Here is a 14226-nt window from a genome sequence, read left to right as displayed (position 1 = left end):
TAAGAAATCCGACTTTAGTGGGTCCATAAATAAAATATATGAAAAACATAACATGTTTACGTTACATGTTACATACTGGTATTTGTACCTGTGAAATTTTTAAAAAATTGAATATATTCATAAAATAAATTTAAGTTCATAAAAATATAAATTAAAATTTAATATAAACATTTTATTTTATAAATTTAAATAATGATATTTTTATTTGATTTATTATTGTGCTTAAATTTATTTTCATTTGAAGTAATGAAATTTATAGAATCGCCATTTATAAAAATGTAAAAATTCAAATATCGTTCAAGGAAATACTTTTATTTGTATTTAGAGTTAAGGATTAATGACGTTGTGTATGAGTTGAATGAATGGCAAAGTAGTATTTGTGAACGAGGAAAATTACCGTGTTTATATTATAGTGTGCTGTATATGTTTGTGTTGGTATTGTAATTCGAAATATAACAGTAAATATATTGGGTTGTTATAATAAATAAGTATTGTATTTAGGAATTTGACAAAAAAAGTATAATATTTTAACTAGTTTGATCGGTTGTAAAACAATTTAAGTATAAAAACGTGTTTGTATACGTGAGAGTGTTGTAAAATTAATGAAGTTTCAAATTATCAGGTTTTGGAAGTTTTCTTGAATGTAGCTCTAGGTTGACACCTAGAGTCTAGTTTATTGTCTACTATCCAGTTTGAAACCTAACAATGTTTGCGTACGATTTATTTGCATTAAGATTAAAACTTTATTCTAGTTGCACACCCCAAATCTATTGTTGATAGGGGAAGCACGGTGTTAACTAAACTCAATTCTTATGATGTTTGTTTTTCATGATGACAACACATTGTTAATAAAAACACATGTGTGTACTGTGTTATATATTGAATGTGTACATGCTTACTATGTAATATGCACATAGTGTGTTTGTCACATTATTTGTTGAACATATCATATTGATTGATGCATACTATTGTGTTTATGAAATGATTATACTTGTGTATGCTCAATGTATATTACTCTGATATGAAAACCACAAGTACAAAAGCATATTTGCATGACTTAATCGATTACAGTGTTGTGATAATCAATTAAGGTCATTAGACAACTTGAGTTTTAAACTGTGGCAAAACAACTAGTTTTAAATCGATTACATTAGTTGATAATTGATTAAAAATCGTGTGTTTGCACATATCTTTTGCAAATGTGTTGGGATGTGTTTTGGAAAGAAAAAATTTCAAAAAATCTTCTAAGTTTTAAAGCTTAATCATAGTGTCAGAATTAATCGATTACATAAGTTGGTTAATCGATTTCATAGCGTCAGGATTGACATAAAATATATATTGACGCATTGTTTGATTTTCTGTAAGAACACTTGAGAATTACACTTTCATATCTGATTGATTTTCATCTAAGTGGTTTTACAGATTGTTAAAGAGCTCCAAGAATCAAGAACAAATAGTGGTTTACAGATCTTATTTCTTGAGAAGCAAACATGACTGGATTGAAAGGACTGGTCCTTTCTGCACAACTGAAGGTGCTTTTTGCTTGATCAGAAGAAGAAGATTTGTAATATTGGACTTGATGTTTCCTTGTACGTATGGCGTCAGGAAGAAGAGTGGTGCACTCTTGACTTTGAGACGGGATATCTCAAAGGGGTTGTTGCGATAGGAACGGGTGTTGTTCTATATTTGATTGAGAGTTTGTGAGGTGTTTACATTGATAGTGGCTCTGTAAAACCTTGGTTGTAATACTTTAATCATTATAGTGAATTACTCTCTAATCTATGGTTGATTGGGAGAGTGACTGGATGTAGGCATTGAGGCTGAATCAGTATAAAAACTGAGTTTGATTTTCTTCTCCCTATCTCTTTACATTTGTACATACATTCTGTAATTTTTTTACACGCATACTGTCTTCATTGCACACCATTGCTTATGGCACAAGAAAGTTTTCAAGAACAATATCATTTGCGAAAAAGATTTGAAAAGTGTACATTTTTGTAAAACACCAATTCACCAATCCTTGTTGGGCAAAAATGTACATGTTTTGTTTGATTCGGGTGCTACACACGCATTTGTATCCTTGGTATGTGTGGAGAATCTTGGTTTATCTATGTTTCATTTGGGGTGTGAGTTAGTAGTCTCTTCTCCAACATCTAGACAAGTTTCAACCAGTTCAGTCTGTGTTGGGCATCCGATAGAAGTGGTAGGGAACAAGTCTAGAGTCAATTTGGTGTATTTGTTGCTTGAAGGTCTAGACGTGATCTTAGGGATGGATTGGTTGGCTGATAACCATGTGTTGATTGACTGTGGACATTAAAAGGTGGTTTTCTAGGAACTAGAAGGCATTGAGATGTCAACATCGAGAAAAATGTTCCAGGATCTCAAGGGTGGAGTTATTTATTTGGTGGTGATGGCGAAAGAGCAAATAAAGTGCATAAACAAGCAGATCAATGGAATACCAGTGGTAGAGGAATACGAAGATGTGTTTCTAGAGGAGGTGTTGGGGTTGCCACCGAGTCGAGAGGTGGACTTCGCTATAGACTTGGTGCCATGAGCAGGGCTAATATTAGTGACTTCGCACCGTATGGCTCCAGCAAAGTTGGCTGAGCTGAGGAAGCATATTGAAGAATTGCTAGAGAAGATGTTTATCAAGCCAAGTGTGTCTCTGTGGAGGGGGGTGTGTGTGTTGCTTGTGAAGAAGAAAGATGGAAGGTCAAGATATTGCGTGGATTATCGACAATTGAACAAGGTCACTATAAAGAACAAGTACCTGTTGCCAAGGATCAATGATCTATTAGACCAGTTGAAGGGTGATGGGGTGTTTTCAAAGATTGATTTATGATCTAAGTATCATCAAATTCTTGTCAAGTTTGATAACCTATAGAAGACACCATTTTGTTCACGCTATGGGCACTGCGAGTATGTTGTGATATCTTTTGGGGTGACGAATGTTCCAGCCATTTTCTTGGATTACATGAATCATATCTTTTGTTCTTGTTTGGATAAGTTTGTCGTTGTATTCATTGACGATATTCTTATCTACTCGAATAATTGAGAGGATCATGTTGAACATCTGCGAACGATGTTGGAGATTCTGAGGGAACATCAATTGATTGAGAAACTATTGAAGTATGAATTTTGGTTGAAGGAAGTTCAGTTTCTTGGCCATGTGATTTCTACTTAGGGAATCTCAATTGATCCAGCCAATGTTGATGCAATTTGAAGTGGGAACTTCCTACGTTAATGACTGAAGTACAAAGTTTTGTTGGGCTAGCAAGTTATTATTGGAGGTTTATGGAGGGATTCTCCAAGATAGTGGATCCTTTAACACAATTGACGCGTAAGGACCAACTGTTTGTTTGGATAGATTAGTGTGAGGCTAGTTTCGAAGAGATGAAAAAAAGGTTGACAACTGCTCCGGTATTGATTATTCGAGACACAAACAAGGCTTTCGAGGTGTAATGTGATGACTCATATCAAGGTTTGGGTTGTGTTTTGATGCACAATAGGAGATTAGTGGCGTATGCAGCTCAACAACTGAAGGTGCATGAGAGGAATTATCCTACGCTTGATATATAGTTGGCAGCGTTGGTGTTTGCTTTGAAGACTTGGCGACATTACCTCTATGGAGCAAGATTTCAAGTTTTCAACGACCACAAAAGTCTGAAATGTTAAGACAAGCACATTTGAGAGAAAGACTAAGATTGTTTATGACATCTTTGGTTTTGTAGTTTAACAAACAACATTAAACGAAGTAGTCTTGTGTGCAACCTTAAGTCCTCAAATATACAAATGAGTATAAAGAAAGAACTTGTTACAATGGTCAAAACACTAACAGTTGGAAAAGCAACATAGAAACACAAAGTATAGATTAGAAACTGTCTACACAAAAAGTCTAATCAAAATCTGTGACTAAAACTACAATGGAATAAATTGAAACAACATAAGAGCATAACAAGAAGTTCATATAATATAGCTAAAACATTTAACCCACATAAGAAACATTCAAATAACAAAACATTAGGAATCTGAAGAATGTTATAGCAAGAAAAGTTACACACCTAATGTCAATAGGAAGAAAAGAAAGGCTACCAAGGGGAAAAGCCAAAATCAACTAGTATCTTGACACATCCTATCAATTAACGAAAAGTACTAACAAACGAAGACCAACAAGGGTTAATCTTCTAAAACTCACAACACAAATGGAAAAATAAGGCTTAAGAAAACTGCTAGGAACCAAGGATTTTGTTAAATGTTTCTTTAAATGACTTCTCTATTTAATACATCAATAAGTACTTTGCCAAACATTATTAAACAATGATCAAACAAACTCTAAGTATAGTGGGAAAAATTGAAGGGTCGAAAAGATGTGTTTCGAAAAACATCTTAAAATAATCCAAAAACACATATCAAAAGATAATCCTGCTAAATGCATATGGTAGACAAGATGTATCACTAAACGCTTCAATAAAAATCTTACTAGATGATAATCAAATAAACTCTCAATATACCTTAGTTGATAAAAGTTTCAAGCGATGCCTTTTGAAAGCATGATGAAAAGTCTCAAATGATTTTTCAAAAACCTATGTTGGAAAACAATATAATCTTCCTTAGTTCAGAATTTAGTTTTGAGTTTTATGTGTTTTAGTTCGTTGTGTTTTATATCTTTTACAGTTTTTATCTTTTGCATGTTGTTAGTAGACACAGTCGAAGAAATAATATTACGTATAAAGACAAATGATAAGTGAAGATTTAAACAACATATAAAATGAATAGGTAAACAAATACACAACAACCAACAAATAAACAACAACCAATAATTTTTTTATTAAAACACAACAAATTACATGAATGTAAACATAGACTCCTAAGATAAACTCTAAGATGTTATCCTAATTATAGCAAAATGAAATTATCTCAACACAATTATATATATATATATATATATATATATATATATATATATATATAATTCAAAAGATTCTACATACATATTTATCTATAAAAATGAAATTATAGTAACACAATCTTTTATTAATATAAAACATTGGCATATTATCTATTAAGAAATAATATTCTTGTTTTTGGTAAATGTTTATCCATGTGAATAAAATAAGATCAAATTTACGGAAATACTAACAAAAATATAACTATAATCCTATTTAACCAAATAACGGAAAATAAGATAATTTATATACTATTTATTAATATATATATATATATATATATATATATATATATATATATATATATATAATTGTTAAGAGGATTTTCTCTCATAATTAACTATTCCACTAAATTATCGCTATATTACAATATAAGTATGGTAGATATTCTATTATATATCATTTATCTTCAAAACATATATATACAAATCAAATAAAATATCGAATATATAGTATTATGATTGTGCATAATCTATTTTATATAAGGAAATAGAATATATCTTATGTACAGATACGTCTTACTTTTAGTTATATATATATTTTCATGGTTAGTTAGTTAGACTTTGATTCAAAGTAACTTAATTAAATAATATCCCAATTTATAAAGATATCAAAGGGGTAATCTTGTTGGATAGATAATTATATTTTGTCTTATAAATAAAGTAATCTTCATATATATCTTTTATTCAATTTTATAAGATAAATCATAATAAGTAATGAGACCAATATCAAATATAGTAGATATTCAGAATTAGGATTTTAAAATTTGAATTTATCTTTAACAATAAAGATTTTCCTTTATCTTAAATTATTATACCTATAAATAATCAATGTTAGAGTTACAAATACATAACCATTTCTCATCTCCTGGGAAATCTGTTATTTGTTCAATTCGGAAATTTGGAAAATTGTGACTTGATAACGAGGTAAGTGTCTGTTTTCCATATTTTCAGTGTAAGTTTATTAGTGATGATGATCTTGACTCCAAAGTTTTGCTATTTTTTAATTCTTTTTTTATTTTGGGTTTTTCATTTGTAGAATATTGTTGTTGGTTTACAAATTTAGTGGTTTTAATTGTGACATTTTAATTTTGATATTGTCTTGTCCATCTTCTATCTAGTTTTAAATTTTTATTATTGTTTTCTTGGAATTGATTTTATTCACACTTTGTTTTTACAATATAGGAGTGAATGGCATTATCAAATATGTATGATGAAATGGTGGAACTGTTTTCAACACCCATACAAAATGTACCATCATTTGCAAGCGCATATATTCCCCCTTCTGGACATCGAATCAATCTTTCTCCTGTAACCTTTCTTGAAACTGTATATATCATTCTCTTTACTTTTCTTGAATTTCATATAGACACAATTCTAGCTTTTTTTTTACATGTTATCTTTTTTTCTTATGCAGGATGTTACTTCATTGGATGCCCATGATAGTAATTTGGACATTGAGAACATGTCATATGAGGCAAGTATATTTTATATATTTTGATTTATGAATGTTTATGATGTCTAACATACTGAAAACTTAGTGATCATGAAAAACTTTAATTTGTTAACTCTTTGAAATTGGACAATAGGAGCTTGTTGAATATTTTGAACAAATTGGCAATGTAAGCATAGGTTTGTCAGAAGAAACTATTACGCGAGTTGTGAAGGCAAACACTTGTTTACTACCTAATATTTTGGATGGAGTAACTTCTGAAGAGCAAGAAACTGATCTTTGCGTAATATGTCAGGTACAAAATTTAGCAACATGTATAATTCATTGCATTATGATACATCAAATGGCTCATTTTATGGAAAATATTCATTAATCTTTTAATTTACTCATTGAAATTTTTTATTTGGGTAAGATATTTTACAAAGAGCATACATTTCTCTTTCGCATGTTAATTTGAAAACTTATGCATGATTTTACAGGATGAATATAAGAACCAAGAAGAAATTGGAATTCTACGATGCCAACATAAATACCACGCAAATTGCATAAGGAGATGGTTACATGAAAAAAATGTTTGTCCCATCTGTAAATCAGAAGTATTAGATTTCGAAAAGACGTTGAAATAAAAAACCCTTATTTCATTGCTTCTACGTGCACACTTCTTAACTACTACACATTCTAATACATGTAGTTAATATTGTCAATTTCATTTCATGGTACTAGTTGTAATCAAGTTGTATAGATTTCTATGTTAACTTTAGGAGATTAAAGCGTCGTAACTTGTTCTTAGTTTTTGCATAGATAATCGAATGTAATGTTTCCGTGTAAATGATAATGAAAATTGTTTATATTGTCAACAATTTTTTCTTATTTTTCAGATAAATGTTTGATGTCCTATTTTCAAGTATGTGATAAAAAAAGAATTTGGTTTATGGTCTACAATATATATTATACATAGGATCATGTATGTGGCAGCGTTCTACAAATAAAATTGTAAACAAAAATCACTAGTCAATCATTTACTATTTTCATTTTAATTTTACGAACTAGAATTTTACTGTTTCTGAAATTACAAAACCTTTAACTTTTGGATTTTTAAATAATTTTAAAGCCTGAAATTACAAAACCTTTAACTTTTGGATTTTTAAATAATTTTAAAGTTAGTGACTGAATTTCAGGGAAAAACTTCACTTCTTTTTTTTCTAAAATCTTCTTATAAACCAAACATATTCATATAGCATATAAAATAAATATATTTTATAAACTTAAAACTTATTATAAATAAATATATTTGATTGTATAAACAATGTATTGGATTTAAATTATAATATAAGATTACTTTTAACTATCCATACCCACAAAATTATTGACATAAAATATATAAATACTTTAAGATATGACTTTTGTTTTCCTTACTAAAAACTCAAACTAAATATCATGGATGACAACTCGTTGGGATACATAGTGCCTATTCGCAACCCAACCCGTAAATAAAAATCTGACCTTTAACTTGTCAGCGACCCGTGTGGTTATGCGTTTAGAAAATACTCGTGAATATTTTAAAACCCGCGAAAACCAGCAAAAAATAAAAAACATATTTTATACATTTTCAAAATAAATTTTAAATAAAATTACACACACATATATATAATATATAAATTAAATTAAATATAAATTAAAATTTAATTTTAATTAAATTTAACCTAATAAAATATAATTTTATTTATTTTTAATTAAATTTAATTATAAAATATATAAATTAATTATTATTATTATTTGCGAGAAACGGGTACCTGCGGGTCAGGACTTATACTACCCGTTTAGAAGTGAGTATTAAAATAATCGCAACCCGTTATCCGCGGGTAGTAAATATCACGGATAGTAACCATCATCCGCATATACCCGTGCCTGTGGATATTTTTGTCACCCTAATCGTGATGTACTTTATTTATTTTTCATTCCGAAAAACTCAAACTAAATATCACTGTGTATTTTGAGATTGAACTTATGATTGAAAAGCTTATTATTTATTGTTAGGATTAGTGTGAGATACATTTAGAAAATAAAAAATATTACAAATGTTTAATTAGATTAAGTTTCTTCTCAGGTGTATATATGATGAAAATTTCTAGTAACCACTTAGCTAAAATATTTTAGAAATTATAGATTTTCTTAGTTTTTCTTTTGGTATTTAATCAAACTTTTCATAATTTTTTGCAATTAATATATTATGTCCAACAACAATCATAAGATTAAAGTAAATACTATGTGTACTATACCCTGATGACCAATCAGCTAAGCAGAATGAATTTGGAGCCAAAACAGACAACTGATCATCTGTCAATCAAACACTAATCAGGAAAGGTAAATATCATTAATGGCCAATTCATATATTTAATGGTCATATTGAATGCGGATATACGCTATTTATGAGTGATTGACAGGTTGCATTGTCTAAAAATATATTGCACTAATCGTTAATCAATGGACTTGGCTGTCACAAGTCCTATAAATATACAGTTGGTATCCAGGTACAGGGATCTGAATCTATTATAATAAAATATAGACCTCCTTATGAAACATATTTTACTTGAGCGTCGGAGTGTCTTCTGCAGGTCAACCATCCATTGGAGAGGATTACGTTTTCGGAGAGCATTGGACAATCAAAAAAGAACAGAGCAAAGAAGGACGACCGACCCTCGGACAAATTCAACCGTTGGACAATAAAAAAAGCAGAGTAAAAAAGGACGACCGACCCTCGGACAAATTCAACCGAAACATTATCCAACACCAAATTTTGAGTTGAGTGATTTTAGTCTATTAAAATAAGACTTTAGTTCATTATACATAAGCAAAATCACCAACAAATTTGGTTCCTATAAAAAACCAAATAATCAAACAAAGATAATTGTTTTTTTGCATTTTAATACATTTAAAAAATGAAAAATATTACAAATGTTTAATTAGATTAAGTTTTTTCTCAGGTGTATATTTCAAGTTATGATGAAAATTTCCAGTAACCACTTAGCTAAAGTATTATAGAAATAATAGATTTTATTAGTTTTTCTTTTGGTATTTAATCAAACTTTTCATGATTTTGTGCAATTAATATATTATGTCCAACAACAATCATAAGATTAAAGTAAATACTATCCAACACCAAATTTTGAGTTGAGTGATTTTAATCTATTAAAATAAGACTTTAGTCCATTATACATAAGCAAAATCACCAACAAATTTGGTTCGTATAATTTTAATAAACTCAAAACACCAAAAAATTAAACAAAGATAATTTTTTTGTGCATTTTAATACATTTTAATTAATTAGAAATAAAAACAACAAATAAGCAAATATAGAAAAATAATAATTGCAATGCATTTTAATTAGTTAATGATCTTTTTAATTGATTATCATCGCTAGAAATTTCATGTAAGTAATGTTAATGGATTACACAGTATTTAAATGGATTAAAATAAACAACAAAAATCACAACAAATTTGGTTGTCATATATTTAATATTAAAAAAAACGACACATAAGAAAATAAAAAAAATGCTTAATATCTCTTTTGGTCAATCGAAATAGGAATTATGTTCAAAATGGTCATACCTTTTCTAAAAAGTAACAAATGATCTCAATTTTTGAAAAAATTGGTCAAGTGCCCCTCGACAAAACATGATGAGGTGTCCAGTTTTAATGATTGTGTGACACTGTTAGTGTGAATGACGTGTAAAATAAAAAATTGAATAATCCTTTAAAGGAAAATAAAAAATTATTTAAAAAATTAAATAATTACTAAAAAATGTTGAATTGGGAAGGTTCCTTTTAATTTATAATTAAAAAATTTATGAAAAGTTAGGGTTTCATTAACCACTATAAATAGCAATTTCTAATTACCTGTAATTTTAATAGGTAATTTAATTAAAATCACTTTAACTCTAATTAAATTTCTAAAAGCTGATTTATTATCAGAACCTAATCAAGAACTTGTCTTCTTCTTCCTAATTTTCTTTTGTTTCTTTCACGTTAACAACCCAACCTTGAGTTCTTCTTTCTTGCGGACAACTCTACTCTGAGAATTATCCTTGTCTCGAGCAAAGGCAGAAGCCTTGTGGCGGCAAAGACGACAAAGATGTGGGAGCGCGAGGCAGGCGGCGTTTTTGTCTTCTGTGGTGGCTAGCAGTGTGTTCGCGAGGGACCGTGTGAGGAGATCATGTCGAAGAAGGTCGTGGTGGCTCGCGGTGACATGATTTGGTGAGTACTGTGGCGAAATCGTGAGGCCCTTCGTGGCGCAAGGAAAACCCTTTTCTTCTCCTTCTCTATTTTGGGTTGTTTCGCAGGGAAGCATAGACACAACCTCTTCGCAGTGCAGTGGTCACGACAGAGGCAGGTTGTTTCTTGACCACTTTTTTCTGACATGAAAATTGAACTCCTCCACTTCTCAAATAAATGAATTTTTTTGACACATTTATGGTATTTCAAAATTTGGAGGATGATTGAAGATCTTGTGAAAAGTAACTCCACACATAGATTAATAATTAATAATCTTCTAAAGAAATGAAATTAATATTATAGAAATGAACAACTTAGAAATGCATGAGGGATTTTTATTTGGAATGCAGAACAGAGAATCTGACTTCAAAAGACAAAGAAGCAGATTGAGTGGAGAGTTTTTTACTCTTGAATCTGAACAGTCTCAAAACTCCTTTGAATGAAAGCCTTAACAGCATCCAATCTATTTTTTGTCCCAATTTTAACCTCACTGCCACACAATAAGATAAATTGGACACGTCATTAAGCTTTGTCCAGGGGGCAGTTGCACCGTTTAATTTTTGACGTCGTTAGCCAAAAGGATTAACTTGACCAGTTTTTTCAAAAGTTGTGATCATTTGTTACTTTTTAAAAAAGGTAGGACCATTTTGAACATAACCCCTCTTTCGAGGGACCAAAAGAGGTATTAAGCTTAAAAAATAAAGTTGCAATGCATTTTAATTAGTTAATGAACTTTTTAATTGATTACCCTCTTTAGAAATTTCATGTAAGTAATTTTAATGGATTACACTGTATTTCAATGGATTAAAACAAACAACAAAAATTAAAAATTCAAATTTTATCGGGTTATTTTTCATATCATCATCAGTTTTAGTCCCTAATAAATACATTTTTAGTAGTTATGAAAATCGACAAAAAATGTCAGAAAATAATTACCTGTGGTTTTTTACTAATCATCGTTACTTGTGGAGTTTTTTTCATAACCGCTGCTACTTGAGGAGTTTTTTCAAAACATCGCTACTTCCGAGGGGTTTTCCAAAACTGTTGCTACTCTTTGGAGTTTTCCAAAATCCCCGCTACTTGTTGGGGTTCTCCAAAACCGCTACTTTTTAGTGGAGTTTCTGAAACATCCACTAGAATCGTCGAGAATGGAAATAATTTTTTTTGGCATTATTGAAATTATTTTATTATCATAAAAATGTTTTAATAGTAAAATACATAATCAAATAATTTGAAACTAAAATTTGTTAGCAAATCTTCAAATGTAGAAGTTTTGATGATGCCCAAATCAAGTCTCAAGTGCTCACTTTGCAAAAAGACCTTTATGAAGACTTCTATTATGTGTTAAAGCTTTTTTAATAAGTACTTTTTGTATAGGGGTTAGTGTTTTATTTGATTCCTTGTACTGTATGCTTCAAAATTCTGTTTGTAGTAAAAAATACTCTACATATAATCCATAGCTACTTAAGATAATCGATTATTATAGAGAAGTTTTTCAAAATGCTAAAAACTCTTTTGGCCTCTAGAATAATTGATTACCAGAGATTGATAATCGATTATCCAAAATCGATTATGACACACAAATGCACGTTTTTGAACAAAGTAAAGTGTGACCTAGTGTTTTTGTAACTCTTGTGAATTGGCTTTCAGAACTTGGTGTTGGCAAGAGTGATAACTTTCACAAAGAGTGTGATTGAGTGTTGTTGTTGTTGCTGAGTGAAGTCTGTCATCTTTTGTGAAGATTCAAAGGAAATGTTCATCATTCGTGAAACATTCGGAGGAGGTGTTCATCCCTTGTAGTCTTCAGGAGAAGTAAGTATCATCTCTTGGGGTAACAAGAGAGGTGTTCATAAACCTTAACCTTGTTTTTCTGTGTAATTGTAACAGTTTATTGGTTTTGTGATAGCAGAACGTTAATATTTATTTGGGATTAGGAACTGGATGTAAGATCCTTATGATCTGAACTAGTATAAAATTATCTGTGCAATTTTCTCTCTTCTTTTACTCTCTTATATTTGTTTAAATGATCCAATAAGTAAGTTTATTTTGAGAGAAAATTATAGAAGGCACACGTTTGGGATAAGAAACAATTCACCTCCCTCTTGGTTTATTTGTTCACACTAATCATTCCACGACACCGCTCTGAATATTGGTATCAAAGCTTGCTTTAATAGTAATTCAAATGACGAGGCATAATCAAACCTTTGTTGAACGTACATCTATCAACATACCTCCTTTGTTTACTGGTGAAAACTATGTTTTCTGGAAAGTTAGAATGCAATTTTTTATGGAATCTATTGATAATGAAATTTGGGAAACTGCCACAAATGGTTCTTTTATTCTTACTATTTTTGTTAACAATTTTCAGGAACCCAAACCCTATGACTAATAGAATACTAATGACAGAAGAAAAGCTCAACATAATGTAAGGGCTCGTAACTTTATATCATCTGCTTTAACTATTGATGAGTTTTACAAGATCTTTGTTGTAAGAATGCTAAAGAAATGTGGGAGATGTTGAGGGTCATTCACGAAGGAATAAATGATGTAAGAACAAAATATATATTGTCGTAACTTGTAAAACAAAATAACTTTAAATGAATCCCAAGGTTATTCCTCATCCTCTCTCGAGTCGATCACGCCTCTAGAACATTTGTAACATTAACTACTCACATATAACACATTATACGATTATCACCGATAATTTCATTCACAAACATACAAACACAAACTTGTACGGAGTAAGTTACCGATAAAACAATCTTAACAACAAGATATATATCTTCTAATTATGCCAACCATAGTTAAACACACAACAAGACACATATCTTCTGATTATAACAACCTTAATGAAACACCCTATACATAGTAGTAATAACAATAGGATTCCTAATCCTCTAACATAAATAATTCAATCATACTGAATTTCTCGATCCCCAATCCTTGAACTTCGATCATTGATCCTTTATCTTTAACCCTTGATGTCATCACTAACATCTCACACATAGACCATTGGTCAATCCACTCATTAGCACCCATGCTAACTACTTACTATAACCATTATAGTAACATCACTATCAAAATAACATAACCTGAAGCATCAAAAGTACCATGATCATCATCATAGATACACCACCATCATGACTATCCCAATCATGAACAACACCATGAGCATCACCGTACCATATAATACCATAGTGGAAAGAGTCCATCTTACTCATGTACCCTACCTCACCGACTGTAGCCGCTCCTACAGCCCACCTATGGCCTCCCCTACAAGACATTTGTAGCCTCCTCTATAGATCATCTCCTTCCAATGCACACAAGGCAAAAGGAAGCACCTATCCGCAGATAGAATCAAGATTTAGGAGGTACACCAAGTAGACTTATCCTTCACTCTCATGCTCATCAATCACATACTTAAGTACATCCCAACACTTACTCATTCTCCACTCTCAATCACATGTCAAACTGACCCTAAACATAACCATTAACCTCAATATCTAATTATCATCATGCTGCAAAGCTCCTTAGGCTTGGTTCACATCCATTCTTC

General features: G+C 30.5%; 1 protein-coding gene across 1 annotated transcript; it reads left to right on the top strand.

Moving 5' to 3' along the window:
* The first annotated feature begins 6136 nt into the window (after window positions 1-6136).
* Window positions 6137-7024, top strand: LOC108327467 (probable E3 ubiquitin-protein ligase ZFP1). The gene is made up of 4 exons (XM_017561164.1): window positions 6137-6274; window positions 6363-6422; window positions 6535-6693; window positions 6878-7024. Exons 1-4 carry the CDS (start codon window positions 6137-6139, stop codon window positions 7022-7024), a joined length of 504 nt encoding a protein of 167 aa, XP_017416653.1.
* The last annotated feature ends 7202 nt before the right edge of the window (window positions 7025-14226 follow it).

Source organism: Vigna angularis, chromosome 2, assembly GCF_016808095.1.
Source record: "Vigna angularis cultivar LongXiaoDou No.4 chromosome 2, ASM1680809v1, whole genome shotgun sequence".
NCBI classification, from domain to species: Eukaryota; Viridiplantae; Streptophyta; class Magnoliopsida; order Fabales; family Fabaceae; genus Vigna; species Vigna angularis.
The sequence above is the reverse complement of the archived record's forward strand: the minus strand, read 5'-3'. Positions and strand labels throughout refer to the sequence as shown.